At 41.9% G+C, this 16,417-nt stretch overlaps 1 protein-coding gene across 5 annotated transcripts; it reads right to left on the bottom strand.

The window, feature by feature from the left end:
* Positions 1-51: 51 nt before the first annotated feature.
* Positions 52-16,202, bottom strand: LOC110538123 (E3 ubiquitin/ISG15 ligase TRIM25). Of its 5 annotated transcripts, XM_021624728.2 has the most exons (12): positions 13,021-13,173; positions 12,655-12,743; positions 11,672-12,316; positions 9,854-9,949; positions 9,178-9,411; positions 8,730-8,901; positions 8,120-8,197; positions 5,234-5,260; positions 2,134-2,160; positions 1,724-1,899; positions 1,125-1,510; positions 52-281 (listed from the first exon to the last, which is right to left on the bottom strand). In XM_021624728.2, the coding sequence occupies exons 3-11, from the start codon at positions 12,296-12,298 to the stop codon at positions 1,145-1,147; spliced, it is 1,803 nt and encodes a 600-aa protein (XP_021480403.1). In that variant the 5' UTR covers positions 12,299-12,316; positions 12,655-12,743; positions 13,021-13,173; the 3' UTR covers positions 52-281; positions 1,125-1,144. The 5 variants fall into 5 exon arrangements, with proteins under 5 accessions (XP_021480403.1, XP_021480400.1, XP_036794052.1 ...); XM_021624725.2 differs by having other exon boundaries at positions 52-1,510; XM_036938157.1 differs by having other exon boundaries at positions 52-1,510; positions 12,655-12,786; positions 13,021-13,112.
* Positions 16,203-16,417: the final 215 nt, after the last annotated feature.

The raw sequence follows: 16,417 nt of genomic DNA, 5'->3' as shown, positions 1-16,417 counted from the left end.
AACAATAATGGAAAGTTACAATGACCAACTGTAAAACATAACTGAGAGTCCTTTTTTTCCACCCAATACATTTTTATTGTTAAAATATTTAAAAACACATGGGACAGAACAGACGATAACAAGCAATACTGCCACAAAATAAATTACCAACTCATTGCTGTCAAGGGCTGTAAATAGCCGTATAAGCTAATAGCATCTTTCACAGCTGTCCACTTGAATTGTGTAAGGAGAGGGAGAGTCATTCAGCAAATGTCTGATCATCATCCACCATTCTCTGACAACTGTAAAACATGCAAACAGGACAGAATTCAATTCCAGATATAGAACAAAAGTAGGTTGTGCAGCGTTTCCCAAACTCGGTTCTCGGGACCCCAAGGGGTGCACGTTTTTGTCTAACAATACACAGCTGATTCAAATTATCAAAGCTTGATGATTAGTTGAAATCAGCTGTGTAGTGCTAGGGCAAAAAAAAAAAAAACTTGCACCCCTTGGGGTCCCGAGTTTGGGGAAACCCTGAGTTAGTGTGAAACAACCTTTAACAATACAAAAGATATCCCCAACAGGACCTATCCACCAAGATAATTAAGAACCTTAGACTGAAGCCATTTTGACACAAATATTAGAAAATTGTGACAACGAAGAGGGTTAGAATACAAGTGTACCATTGTGATTTCAGATATCAATTCTGACTTACTTCCTGACCATGAAGTAATTCCAAGATTCCACACAAGTGTTTTGCCCCATCACCTGCCTTTCAGTGCATTGTGAACCAGTGTGTGTGCAATGAGTCAAATGTTCAGTGGGTACTGGACAATGCCAACAGCTGAATTGGAGGTTGCAGGCAAAATGTAAAGATGAGACTTCTCTCCATCTTATTTTCACGCCATACGACTCCATTTCTCTTGGTCCCCATCTGCCGTCTCACATACCTCATCTCACACTCATCTTCAAGCACATTCAACCTAAAATATTTTCACCAAGATGTTCATCATCCACTCAAACTTGCACTCACTTTCCCACTGACTCATCCAAGCTAACCACACTTTAATCTTCAAGCAAATTCACCCTAAAACACATTTTCACTTTCATAAATTGTCTATGCATGCACACACATGTCATCTCACCATTCATTCTCACTATCCTCTCATTCGGGCACGCTGCTACACTGTGTGATCATGAGAGCCAGGGGCACTTCCCTGTCCCCAGTGCCCAGTAGAGGAAACATCCTCTCAGAGAACTCAGCCACGCTGAAGCTGTACACCTCCGAGCCAGTCTTGACATTGTAGAAGGTCACCTGACCCTCCTCACAGTCCAGGTAGACGCCCACTCTGCGGAGGCGCACCGATGTCTTAACCTTGGTGAGGGCTGGAATAGTGAGGGCGCGCAGGTGGGTGCCCCCCCACCAGAGGGCGTAGTAACCACTATTAGGGCTCATGTCAAACAGCCCTTTCCTCTGGGCTGACTCCCGCACCACGCCCACCTTCCAGTCTTTATTCTCACCCACATTCACCTGAGATGAAGAGACAGAAAGAGAAAGATAAATTGATACCGACAAAAGTTGAGTGGGGACGAGCATGCAAGGTTAAATCCTGCACGACATACACTTTTCTAACATCAAACGCCAAAATAGATTAAACCAATAAAACTGAAGCCACTATTTAGTCATTTCTCTCACCCTCCAATTTCTATGAGATACCCCAACCCTTGACCCCTGCCCTCTCACCTCCCAGTAGTGTCGCCCCGAGTTGAAGCCCTCTTTGGCCAGCACGCAAGACCAGACGTCGAAGCGTTGGGTGCTGTTCCTGTAGAACTGCAGTTTCTCTCCTCTCTTTACCTGCTTCCTGTCGTCAGAGAGGATGAGGAAGGGGTACGCCGTCACCGGGTTTAGCGTCACATCCTCTGAATGAGAAGGAACACAAAAAGGTCAAGGCTCTGGTGTGAATGCCACAGCCGAATAATGTTAGGAATCATGGCCAAAAAGACAGTGAGATGGTGTCTTCTGTAAAACAGACTATTTGGAGAGCATTATTGGAAAACAACAGTCAATCACTACATCCAGTAATACAGTAAAAGCAATGGTAGAGATAAGACCAGGACAGGTTGGTATTTAGAATTAAGATCAGAACAACTCACCTAAATAAGACTGGATCTTCTTCAGCCCTGTACGAAAAAGTAATTACGGTGAGTCTCTTTTCCAATACATAGAAACTACTATTGGTTTGATTAGTTAAAGCCAATGCAAATCAATAGCAAATCATTTCTGGGTAACAATTAAGTACCTTACTGTTGTCGTGTTTCATTAAAATTGACAAAAAACCTAAATCAGGGAAGAATTTTGCTATGACTGTCTGGGAGTGATCTGAGTGGGGAGGGGAAAACTGAAAACAAGCTGTTTTATTGGCAGAGAAGTTTGTAAGTTTGTTATTGTTTATTAATCAATTTACCGCCTGGTGTAATCACCAGGCAAGGCAAAACTCCCACCCATGCAAACAGGTTGATTAGAAGGTCCTGTGTCGATTCATTCCAACCAGAAACTATCAGGAAATAACACTAGCTAGGTTTCCATCCAATTAGCGACAGATATACAGTGCCTTGCGAAAGTATTCGGCCCCCTTGAACTTTGCGACCTTTTGCCACATTTCAGGCTTCAAACATAAAGATATAAAACTGTATTTTTTTGTGAAGAATCAACAACAAGTGGGACACAATCATGAAGTGGAACGACATTTATTGGATATTTCAAACTTTTTTAACAAATCAAAAACGGAAAAATTGGGCGTGCAAAATTATTCAGCCCCCTTAAGTTAATACTTTGTAGCGCCACCTTTTGCTGCGATTACAGCTGTAAGTCGCTTGGGGTATATCTATCAGTTTTGCACATCGAGAGACTGAATTTTTTTCACATTCCTCCTTGCAAAACAGCTCGAGCTCAGTGAGGTTGGATGGAGAGCATTTGTGAACAGCAGTTTTCAGTTCTTTCCACCATTAACCATATTCCCTGTCCCTGCTGAAGAAAAGCAGGCCCAAACCATGATGCTGCCACCACCATGTTTGACAGTGGGGATGGTGTGTTCAGCTGTGTTGCTTTTACGCCAAACATAACGTTTTGCATTGTTGCCAAAAAGTTCAATTTTGGTTTCATCTGACCAGAGCACCTTCTTCCACATGTTTGGTGTGTCTTCCAGGTGGCTTGTGGCAAACTTTAAACAACACTTTTTATGGATATCTTAAGAAATGGTTTTCTTCTTGCCACTCTTCCATAAAGGCCAGATTTGTGCAATATACGACTGATTGTTGTCCTATGGACAGAGTCTCCCACCTCAGCTGTAGATCTCTGCAGTTCATCCAGAGTGATCATGGGCCTCTTGGCTGCATCTCTGATCAGTCTTCTCCTTGTATGAGCTGAAAGTTTAGAGGGACGGCCAGGTCTTGGTAGATTTGCAGTGGTCTGATACTCCTTCCATTTCAATATTATCGCTTGCACAGTGCTCCTTGGGATGTTTAAAGCTTGGGAAGTCTTTTTGTATCCAAATCCGGCTTTAAACTTCTTCACAACAGTATCTCGGACCTGCCTGGTGTGTTCCTTGTTCTTCATGATGCTCTCTGCGCTTTTAACGGACCTCTGAGACTATCACAGTGCAGGTGCATTTATACGGAGACTTGATTACACACAGGTGGATTGTATTTATCATCATTAGTCATTTAGGTCAGCATTGGATCATTCAGAGATCCTCACTGAACTTCTGGAGAGAGTTTGCTGCACTGAAAGTAAAGGGGCTGAATCATTTTGCACGCCCAATTTTTCAGTTTTTGATTTGTTAAAAAAGTTTGAAATATCCAATAAATGTCGTTCCACTTCATGATTGTGTCCCACTTGTTGTTGATTCTTCACAACAAAATACAGTTTTATATCTTTATGTTTGAAGCCTGAAATGTGGCAAAAGGTCGCAAAGTTCAAGGGGGCCGAATACTTTCGCAAGGCACTGTATATGCAATTATTCTAGAATCCCCATTTAAAAAAATAATAATAATGCATTTCCCACCAGTGTGTTTCCACCAAACTCACTTTTGTGGATAAAAATCAGTGGGTACTTCTTTTTCCTCCATTTAAGTTTTCAGGTACCGAACAAAAATGTTATGTTCAATGTATTTCCATCCCATTTTCAACTCGACAGATTGTGACAAAACTAACTGTTGCATTAAATAGCAAATGTGCCTACTCTGGTCTTGGCACGCGTGCTCTAGCCAACAACTCACAGATACTGTGCGGGTAGGCTACTCAACATGATGACATTATTATGGATAAAAAGGGAGAGTATTTGTATGCCAGACAGCAGTCAAGCATCACGTCACCAGAATAAGACACTCAATATTTATTGGAAAGGAAACGTCAAAATCACAGGGTACTGAAAGTGCACAGTGAAGTTCATAACTTCTTTCACCTGTAGCCTAATACATTGCATGGCTTCCCCAAGACATAGCAAGAGGACCACACACTATATCATCAAGTGACTCCACGTTTACTTCAATATGATGGTTGTCAATATTTCTGCATTTCTTGCCTAAATAATTTTACTGACACTAAAAAAATCCAACCATGTCGAACTAAAATTCTGTTAGCATTTTACAAATTGTCCCGAAATGTCCCGTTTCCATCACAGCTGTCGTGATTATTTTTCATACTGTACGACTTTACTTGCATAAAACTATGGATGAAAATGTGGCTAGTGAGCAACATTTTTTACACTTGTACAGTGTTCGTTTCATCAGCTGTTGTACAATATGATACAAAACACAGAAAAACTGAACTTTGACTGCACTGGGCCTTTAAACTATTGGTGAACCATTGTGAAGGTGGGGAAAGATGTTCTATTAGATGTGCGTGTTAAAATAAATGCATACATTGTCGAAATATATGAAGTGGGAAAAAAACGACAGAATCTATCTAGGCCTACGTCAAATGAGTTATTTTAAAACTTCTTCAGAAGAGGCATCGTGAATCACCAAGCACCAATCTTCTTAAAAATTGTATTTTAAGTAAGTAAACTAGGTTTGTAAGCTTTTTCCTTTACAACAAACTCTTGACCTTTGTCTAACATTTCCTTTAAGCTAAAACAAAGCCTCTGCAAAATATCCCATCTCATTACCCAATACTTCATTCACATGGGTCCTAGACATTAATCCAAAAGAAAATCTTTGGAGTGAAGAGCTCACAGAGTGCAGACAGACATACCTGATCCAGATTTTATCTTTTTTAGATCTGAGGGGAGAAGAAACATGAAGACATGTTGTTTAATGGAAGTATGCGTGAGTACAGAATTAATGCAGCCATTTGTATCTCAATATCAAATCATTTTTGGGTAACAATTAAGTACCGTACCTTGTTTTCAATTAAAATGGTCAAAAATAAAAACAGCTTCTTAGAAAAACAAGAAATAATTTAGCTAGGACTGTCAGAGTGGTCCAAGAGGGACCTAATTGGAGGAGCTTAATGGTAAAGATGTCACTTTAAAACTAGCTATTATTGGCAGAGAGTAGGGCAAAATCTGGTTTCAGGAGACCTTTTCAAAACAGCTCTTACACAAAGTGCTTTATCATAGATTTAAAAATGTCACAGTATAATTCCAACCACAGTGTGGAAATACAGTGCCTTCGTAAAGTTCAGACCCCTTGACATTTTCCACATTGTATTAATATATTTTTTAGAATAAGACTAAAAAAAACAATTCCTCAGCAATCTACACACAATACTCCATAATGACAAAGCGGAAAAAGGTTTTAGAAATGTGCAAATGTATGCATGTACATTAGTATTCAGACCCATTGCTACGAAACTTAGGAATTGAGCTCAGGTGCATTCTGTTTCCATTGATCATCCTTGAGATTTTTCTACAACTTGGAGTCCACCTGTCATAAATTCAATTGATTGGACATGATTTGGAAAGGCACACACCTGTCTATATAAGGTCCCACAGTTGACAGTGCATGTAAGAGCAAAAACCAAGCCATGGGATCGAAGGAATTGTCCGTAGAGCTCCGAGACAGGATTGTGTCGAGGCACATATCTGAGGCAGGGTACATAAAAATGTCTGCAGCATTGAAGGTCCCCAAGAACACAGTGGCCTCCATCATTCTTAAATTGAAGATGTTTGGAAACCCCAAGAGTGTTCCTAGTGCTGGCCACCTGGCCAAACGGAGCAATCGGGGGAGCAGGACCTTGGTCAGGGAGGTTACCAAGAATCTGATGGTCACTGACAGAACTCATGTTTCTCTGGACATCTGAGAACCTTCCAGAAGGACAACCATCTCTGCAGCCCTCCACCAATCAGGTCTTTATGGTAGAGTGGCCAGACAGAAGTCACTCCTCAGTCAAAGGCACATGACAGCCCACTTGGAGTTTGCCAAAAGGCACCCAAAGACTCTCAGACCATGAGAAACAAGATTCTCTGGTCTGATGAAACCAAGTTTGAACTCTTTGGCTTGAATGCGAAGCGTCACATCTGGAGGAAACCTGGCACCATCCCTACGGTCAAGCATGGTGGTGGCAGCATCATGCTGTTGGGATGTGTTTTTCAGCTGGGAGACTAATCAGGATTGAGGGAAAGATGAACGGAGCAAAGTACAGAGAGATCTTTGATGAAAACCTGCTCCAGAGCGCTCAGGATCTCAGACTGGTGCGAAGATTCACCTTCCAACAGGACAATGACCCTAAGCACACAGCCATAAGAATGCAGGAGTGGCTTCGGGACAAGTCTCTGAATGTCCTTGAGTGGCCCAGCCAGAGCCCAGACTTGAACCAGATCGAACAACTCTGGAGAGACCTGAAAATATCTGTGCAGCGACGCTACCCATCCAACCTGACAGCGCTTGAGGATCTGCGGAGAAGAATGGGAGAAACTCCAAATACAGGTGTGCCAAGCTTGTAGCATTACACCCAAGGAGACTTGACTTAATCTCTGCTTAAAAGTACTGAATAAAGGATCTGAATACTTATGTACAAGTGATTTAAAAAAAAACATGTATTATACATTTACAACAATGTAACAGTTCTGAAAAAGTCAAGGGGTCTAATTACTTTCCGAATGCACTGCATGTACAATACCAGTCAAAAGTTTGGACACCTACTTATTCAAGGTTTTTCTTGATTTTGACTATTTTCTACATTGTAGAAAAATAGTGAAGACATCAAAACTATTAAATAACACATTTCCTTCCTCTGGAGGCCACCAAACTATATATGCATGGAATGATCTTCTCACATTTGAGATATTGCCTCACATGCTGGTCACAAGCAGGAACTACTATTCTGAAACAAATTGAAAATCACTCTACAAACACTAAAGATTTCTGATAACAAACCAAACAGTTACCACCGTTATCATAAACAAGCATAATTGATTTAGCCCGGATAGCTTTAAGCAGTATGTAGATGCAGATTATTGATGGCCAGGCTTGCATGGGCTTTCCAGGATAACAAAGGCAGTAACTAGAGGGGATTGCGTTGTCCCTTCGACACAGTAAAATCGGCCTTCTCTGATAGAGCTACAATATACTGGAATGCAATGCCCACGGACTTGAGAAGCTGCACTGATTGTACTTTTAAATTTGAATTGAAAACATGGCTAATATCTTTCCAAACCTGTACACATGAGTTGTGGTTCCTCATATGTAAGACAGTTGATGATAGTTGTCGTTAGAATGATATATTATTGGATGCATTTGTATTTTGTGTTGTTTTAGTGAGTATTTGTATTGTAGCTGTGTAACTGTCCTTAGCTGCCCTGGGATGACGGGTGTAAATGAGCTTTTGGCTAACCCCGGCACATTCACATGTTGAATTATTGTAATATTGATGATTAATGTGCATTGTCCCCTATAAATTAATATGGTTGAGAGAATGCAAAGATTGTGCAAAGCTGTCATCAAGGCAAAGGATGGCTACTTTGAAGAATCTCAAATATAAAATAGATTTTGATTTGTTTTACACCTTTGGTTACTACATGATTTTCATAGTTTTGATGTAGAAAATGGTAAAATAAATAAAATTGAATGAGGAGGTGTTTCCAAACTTTTGACTGGTACTATAATATATATGAGACGCAATTTAAAATTGACCCACCTCGTAGAGACCACTGACTCTTAGTGGTCCGTAGTGTCTGTATACTCATCATACTGTCGCTCTCCCTTAGGGAAGTAACTGAAACACACGCATAATGGGTTATGGTAACAAACAAATAGGTTGGTCCACAACATACAGTGCATTATACTTTCAGGCCAGGTATGATAATAGTTATGCAGGTTGTGTTTCCTCATGTGTTCCTCCTGGTATTTTTACAACCCACTTTTGTGAATGACTCATTCTTAACCTGACCGACCGATGGATGACAGAAGGAATGAGTTCTATTGGCATGAGGTATTTGAGTAGGAATGGTATTTTGACTGCTTACAGACTAGACTGACTACTTTCAGCAGTCATTTATGAGAAACTTCACCCGAAAACCACAGTAAGGGAACAGCTGATGATTTCTTTACAAAATAATGTTGTAGGGATTTTTGGTAACGATATGAAGAACATTATGGAAATGATGCAAATAATCTACCCCCCCATTACCATTATGAATATTTGGTAACTGATGTCCATTTTGAAAAGGATAATGAGGATAATAAATAATGATGATATGACTATGGAGATTGGTTAAAACAATGAAAGTGATGATGGTGCTACTCACGGGAGCTTCGGGATTGCACCTCCCCCATGCGGATCTCATCCATACTCTTCTTCAATTCCCCCAGAGCCACCTTCACCTCCCCCAGAGAGAAATGCAGTGACACCTCCGCCTCGGCATCCAACTCCTGGGTGTCAGAGTCTGCCTGTATGGGGGCACTCGCCTCCTCAAAACTCTGAAAGTGGGTTGACGGCAGGCATTGACAGATATGTTCAATTGAAAGACTTACAGTTCAGAGTTGAACATCAGTGGAATGGACGTGGAGTGGACTCTGGTAAAATCTCTGATAGCTTGCAAGTAGAGGCCATTGGAATGTACACGTGGCACACCAGCTGCATGTCCCATTGCCCTCAAAGTGCGAACCCCACCCAACTGTTACAACAGATAAGCTAAATGAAGTACATCCACAAATGATAAAAGGTGCCTCAGCTAAAACACATTCCCTCCGTACCTGGAGGAAGCCAATGTGGTCCTCAGACGTGGCCTGAGCTTCCAGTCTGGATCGCCGCACCTTCAGCTGGCCAAGCTCCGCCTCCAAACGGGTCACTAGCCCCTCCCCCCGTGTTTCCACTGACGCCCGCTTCTCCTCCATCCCGCCCACCAGCTCTTCACGGATCCTGTCCACCGAGCGACTCAGCTCCCCCAGCAACTGCTCCACTTCCGACATCTCACCCCGTGCATAGTTCTAGAAAAAACAGAAGGATTAAGTTGCTCCTTGACACTGATTTAAGGTCCGTTTCTTTCTCTCCAGTTATGGTCATTATTGTGATCTCAGGTCACACAACTGAAAAATGTGCGATTCATCAAGCCTAAAACATGTGTTTTTAAAAAATTCTAATAGTTTCTGTAATGTATCATAACAGGGGTATAGCAAACATCATTTGGGTGGACTAAACGGACTGTCTAGACCTGCTAATAGCTACTGGTTGACTAAACAAACTGTCTTGACCTGCTAATAGCCACTGCAGTGGGAGTAATGGTTGTTGGTACGGTCACCTAACACTAGACAGAGTGGTAGCGTGCTCTGATGAATATGAAGCCTGACACGTTGAGGGGTTTAGTGAAGGGGTCAAATAGATCTAACACAATGTTGATACAATGTCGGGGCCTGTGAATCAGCTGCCTACCCTGACGGTCTCCAGTCGGCTCTTGAGCTCATTCAGACGGAAGTGCTTCCCCTCAATCCGGTTCTGAATCTCCAGTTCCGTCTTTCCAATGAGCTTCTGTGTGACAGACAAAGGACAGTAAAGAGATGGAGGATGAGAGACAAAGAGACCAATTATGTGAATGCAGTGTCATTGAGAGTAGATTTGGCATCATGCCAGTTTACTACTTGTCCTAACTAGACAATGCTGCCGTCCTGTTGCTGCTTAAAACAGGCTCTTAGGGAACACATTCAAGTAAAATGTGCTTTGAAGTGCCAAAAAAATACCCTAGAAAATATTTTTTTTAGATGCAAATAGAAAAGCATTGTCTTTGAAATAGCCATATACATTTCAGACAACATAATGAAATACATTAATTTAAAAAAAAATCACGTTATTCATTTGCCTTGAGCCAAACCCATTATCCACAAGATTAGACCTAAATCATGTAAAATTGCTCATGTTTTTAGTCAGATGCCCGACCCATAGAGAAATGAGGATTCTAGTGGCGTAAACCCATTTTAGCGCCATTGAGGAATTTAACCATAGAGTACCACAGTACGAGTCATAATACCCATAAAACCTAGCAGTCAAACAGGGAAATGGTTCCAATAGTTTCTCTCCACAATTAATTATTCCCATAGGGGATTTTCAAAACACTTTAAATAAGGGCTGTGTTTTGTGTTGGCTTACCCTGGCGTGACTTTTTGATAACCGTGTGAATCTCTCTAGGACAAGGTGACTTTTATCAATATATTCACCACTGTGGGGATCTACTTTGAAGTAATCAACTGGATGAGACTTCCTATAGGTTAAGGAAGGATCACATGATTTCATCCTTGTCATCAGCCAATGAATTATACTCATGAGCAAACATTCCATAACTGCAGGTGGCAGTAAATCAAACCTTGGCTTTATACCTGTTCATACAACACATTCCAGGCCGCAGTGTGCACCCTTCCAGTTTGTTTGCTCATAGAAGTAGCAGTAGAAAATTGAGATCTTCAAAATAGATGGCCTCAATGGAGCTGCCCATTTTCTCAGAAACATTTATGCAATGAGCTGTTTCTTTGTTTTCTGCTCAGAGCCAAAAAGAGGATCATATGTTATATTTAATTACTTAAAATAGAGTGCAACCGGCAGCTGTCAAATTGTGATGCAGTCATTGAATGGAAATGTGTTAGTAAATTTTTAAAGTTCCACAGTTCCCCGTCACTTTTTTACCCTCTTGGTTCAGGATTTTACAGTTATCTGAAAGCGAACCAGATAAATAGCCAGTCACTGTTTCTATGCAGGTTGTTTACATTAGAAATGTGGATGCAACTTAGACAAGAACATAACCAACTCCCATCTCAGATAATCTTTAGAGTAAAATCTGCATCGCACAAGGGATTTTAGTGGCTTGTTTACATAGGGGTTATCTATCTATGTCATCTGCATTGCAAGAAGCTGAGAGTCCCCTATGACCTACAAACTCGTAGCCAATACTCAGTCTTTCAAAGGTTCAACATACAAGTTGTAATATAAAAAATAGTAACCTAAATAAAATACCTGACACTACCCTCTCTTCATTGGCCATTGTCTGTTTTGACTGTTAGGGCACGCCAACCACAGAACTAGAATGAAATTATTTTTCTTTAAAAAAGGCACACATCCAACCCCAGGAAACACATCACACCCTTAAGTAGCCTTCAGACCATAGCCTTGGCACATAAGCATCTTTGAGCTGCTTGGGCCATTGAGGTTCTGAAGAGGTGTGTGCTCCAAGCGCCTGATGTGAAAGCTGCTTTGCCTTCTCACCTGTTTGTTGACTCGCTCTGTCTGCACGGACACGGTGCGGTGTGTGCGGTGCTCCTCCAGCACACAGATGGCACAGATACAGATCTGGTCCGTGCGGCAGTACACCTCCAGAAGTCGGTGGTGCAGTGGGCAGGTGCGGCCGCGAAGCGCTTCCCGGGGCTCCAGGAGCTGGTGGTTGGCATAGAAGGGCGTGTTCAGGTGAGGCTGCACATGGGCCTCGCAGTAGGATGCCGTGCAGGTCAAACACGAGCTGATCGCCACTTGTTTTTTCCCTGTACACACATCACATTTGATCATCTCCTCCAGGAACGGGTTGCTGTTGGCCATGGCTCCCGGTGTATTCACGTCCGACATGTGCGGCTTTCCTGTGCCGTAGTGAGCTTCTTTGTATTTCTCAGCGATATGGGCGAAGACTCGGTTGATGTTGAGCTGAGGCCGCTCGGGGAACTGATGTTTGCAGAGCGGGCAGGTGCAGGTGGTGCTGGAGGCCCAGTAGCCTCCGATGCAACCCTGGCAAAAGTTGTGTCCGCAGGGCGTCGACACTGGGTCGTTGAACAGGTCTAAGCAGATGGAGCAGGTCAGCTCCTGCTCCGAAAACATCTCCAGGACCCCCGCCTCAGCCATCATTTTCTCCTACCAGAAGCCCTACGGGTGAGACAACATACTAGGTCACACAAAAACATTTCTACTAGTCCCAAAGGTCAACACATGTCACAAATATTTAACTAGGCCTATACAGGTTCGATAAACCAGATTGCCATGTTGTAGAGGCTGATAACTCATGCAACTATAACTAAGCCATCATATTCACCGGGCTAGATGGGCCTTGTGGTTGTAGCCCTAATTGTATTGAAGGAAGTTGAAGACATTTGCCATTACTAGTTCAATAACCAACACAGAGCACAACAACTGGCCTACTAATTCTACTGCTGGTCGATGTTAACCGACAAGTACTTAGGCTAGGAATTTAGAATTTGGCCTACCGTCTGAGGACTACCCAAGCTGTTGTGTGTGTGTGGTGGTGACCCAAGTTAACATCCCTCAGGGCACTTCTCAATCAACAGCATATTATCTTGCAGAGAAGAGGTTAGGAAAAATCTCACCAACAGAAACCGCTTTGAAAATCACAACTAGATCGTTTTAGAATGGGCCAAGGCCTATTATCCCCCACAAGGCAAACAAATGATGGTCACAAAATTACAAGGGCTGATAAACAATTAATAGTAAGGGTTGCATCACAAATAGTTAAAGTAATTCCTACACAACATTTTTATCAAGCATTTTGACTATACATTCTAAAAGATAACTAAAGTTGACTAGGTGTATATTTTTGAATAAACTGAACACACCTTAACCGATACCAGAGTAGTATTTTTTTTGGCCTGTTTTCAGACTTGTTTGTTGTCGATAAGAGGTGTGTCTGACAGTGGACAAACTATCACTGGTATGCACAGGTGCATTGTGGGCCACATCCACCGGGATTGGCCTAACACCTGTTTAAGATCAGTGCTGATTCACTCCAAGTGGCTGGCTGCCTTTGCTCACTCCATTTAAACGTGTTTCGATTCTCTTTGCGGTACGTTCCGAGGAACACAAATCATATTACATCAAAAAATGTATTTCACAAATGCAGAATACACACTCACTGTACACTGTTTTTACACAGTTGCAGCAGTATTTTTCAGTGACACCATGTTTGTGGCGTTCATCTTCCATTTACACACGTGTTCAGAGATGCAGATGGCTAATTAGCACAGGTAGTCCACTCTGTTTTCAGTAAGCAATCGCTGTAATGGAAATATGGCTGTGTGCGAACCCTAACCCTGAACATAATGAACGTATCTTTCATATTAGCAAGAAATACTTTTTTTTAAAAGGTACATTTACCACACAATTTACCTTTTTTTAAAAAGTATTTCTTGCTAATATGAAATATATGTTCCTTATGTTTACAAAACCGAACCTCAAGCAATGCGTGTTAATTTTTTGAGCAAGCACCTGGGCGCTAAGCAGTTACTGTTTATGAATGTGGTTGTCTTTGCCATGCCTATGTAACAGTACAAATTTAGACCGTCCCCTCGCCCATACCCGGGCGCGAACTAGGGACCTTCTGCACACATCAACAGTCACCCTCGAAGCATCGTTACCCATCGCGCCACAAAAGCCACGGCCCTTGCAGAGCAAGGGGAACTACTACTTCAAGGTCTCAGAGCAAGTGACGTCACTGATTGAAACGCTATTTAGCGCCCACGCTAACTAAGCTAGCCGTTTCACATCCGTTACACTCACCCCCCTTTTGACCTTCCTCCTTTTTCCGCAGCAACTAGTGATCCGGGTCACGGCACCAATGTAACAGTACAAATTTAGACCGTCCCCTCGCCCATACCCGGGCGCGAACTAGGGACCTTCTGCACACATCAACAGTCACCCTCGAAGCATCGTTACCCATCGCGCCACAAAAGCAAGGGGAACTACTACTTCAAGGTCTCAGAGCAAGTGACGTCACTGATTGAAACGCTATTTAGCACCCACGCTAACTAAGCTAGCCGTTTCACATCCGTTACACTTATATTTTTTCCATGGGTGTTAAGAAGGAACTGTACACCATGAACTCATGCAAGTCACATACCACAGCAAGGAGTTTTATTGGCTCCCAAAACAAACAACGGTAAACAAATAAACCGTGGGAAATGCGATGATGATGCAGAAGTCTGTGTCTGGTTTTTCAGAATGTTCTTTATTTGAGTCTATTGATATTTCTGGTCCTGCAGCATTCCGTGACATTTTCAAAAGACTCTCTCCCACTCCTATGCTGTGTGTGTGTGTGATTTCTCAACTGAATTCCTACAGTGCACCTGAAAGCACAACAATAGACTGTTCTACCCCACATAGGCGTAATGGGAGCACAGAAATGCAAGAGAGGTTGAAATAATTATTCTGCCATGATACTGACTGACAGACAGACAAACATCATCCATGCAATTTAAACTGATGTGTGAGCTCATGGCTTTTATCCAACCATGTTTTAAGAATTGAATAGTCACTGAAGAATAGTCTCTGATTTCAGTACTTCCATTATCATTTGAGCACAGGTCTCTGACCACAGGTTCATTTTCAGACAGACAGGCTGGCATTGAATTTCCAACATTGCCATAGTATCATTCTCCGCTTAGAGGCAGGGGACTCCATACTTCCGATGCTTTCCAACCCAATTTAACATGCAATCTGTCAGGTTCCTCATTACGTTTTTTGTAGTTTGTCCCCAAAAAAAGACTCCCTTGTCCAACCATTAATCTACCTGTGTGGCATGCAAGTGATTTTCCTCTCGGTGACCTGAGGAATGATCAGGACACTGTGATGTCACAGGGCTTCATATCTGAGCCAATGGAAAATAACATATCTCTATGCTCTGTGTAGACTATAGTCAGTTTTGTTGCGTGTGGCTTAGATTGTCTCAGACATGAGTGAATGTGGAAGTCATACCATACATGCTGTCAATGTATGTGAATTCCAATGCACCATCTCCCTCAATAAAAACAACAATGGCCTCTTTGTGATGCAGTAAATTACTCTTTCAACCCTAAGACCTTTCAAATGTATTTATTTGGAAAGTGATCCGTGAATCCAACAAATAAGTTATATAACCTCAAAAACATGGGGGCATGCTTTCAAGTTTCCCTGCCAGTCAGGTAACCAATATCCCAGGTCTTATCTACTCTAATCTACTACTAACAACTGCAGGCTGTCAAAAGGCCGATTCTTGTGTCCCATTCATGCGGCCTCTCTCAGTTTGGCCCAAAGCCAATGGCTGTCCAAAGCCCAGGTTTAATTTACTGTATCCAGTCACACCGATGTTACCATCCAAAATGACATGACACAGGCATTGTGCTACTAGATTTTATACTTTACACGATTGGCGCTAGCTTGTCAAACCTGTTCACCAACAAGTTACGAAGAGGGTCATATGTAACCAAGTCTATGTAAATGGCTGTGAAGAATGGAAAATAAAATACAGTCAATGGTTGTCCTGTACTGAGGTCTACCTGGAAACTTCTCAGTGACTAAACCATTGTCAACCAAGGAACAATGGTATCTGCCAAACTGGGATGTTCACTGTTACATGTTCTGATGATAATGCCACTATTGAGTTGTGTGTTTAATTTTGAAACGTATCTGACCCACATCAACAGTCAACAGGCAGAAGATTGGTTGGAATGAAAACATAATAGTATTTACAGTACTGTACCTATACAGCAATCAATATTGCTACACAAAAAAGCATTGTATGAGCAATTGGTGTAATTGTAATACAATACATAGGCATATTTCACATACAAATAATATTTGTAAAAAATTGCTATAGGCTACTCGTGATCCTGTTACAAAAATTGTTGACACACAAACTTACCGTGTATCTTTCTTCTGCAATGGAGTTGAAAGAATGAAATAAGTTTGTGACTGTCCTACAAAGCTGCTGTCACCGCTGCCAAAGAAGGTACTTCCAGCTAGTCAGGTATATGTGTGATTGTGTGTGGGTGTGTGTTGTGACGGTTGACAACAGCTTGCACAGTAGTCAGGTGAGTTAGTGAAACAACTACCGTGCCCTCAAAGTATTCACACCCCTTGATGTTTTCCACATTTCGTTGTTACAGCCTGAATTGAAAATGTATTACATTTACATGTTGTGTCACTGATCTTAACACAAGACCCCATAATGTCAAAGTGGAATTATGTTTTTAGAAATGT

Source organism: Oncorhynchus mykiss, chromosome 12, assembly GCF_013265735.2.
Source record: "Oncorhynchus mykiss isolate Arlee chromosome 12, USDA_OmykA_1.1, whole genome shotgun sequence".
NCBI lineage: Eukaryota > Metazoa > Chordata > Actinopteri > Salmoniformes > Salmonidae > Oncorhynchus > Oncorhynchus mykiss.
This window is presented reverse-complemented; position numbering and strand designations above follow the sequence as displayed.

What these genes read in the sequence shown, in the direction of transcription:
- LOC110538123 (XM_021624727.2), bottom strand. Translation starts at nt 12,298, where the DNA reads ATGATGGCTGAGGCGGGGGTCCTGGAGATGTTTTCGGAGCAGGAGCTG. An exon ending in GCCGACTGGAGACCGTCAGG is followed by an intron (nt 9,412 to 9,853) that starts GTAGGCAGCTGA and finishes TGTTTTTTCTAG; the next exon opens with AACTATGCACGGGGTGAGAT. An exon ending in AAAGATAAAATCTGGATCAG is followed by an intron (nt 2,161 to 5,233) that starts GTATGTCTGTCT and finishes TTTTTCGTACAG; the next exon opens with GGCTGAAGAAGATCCAGTCT.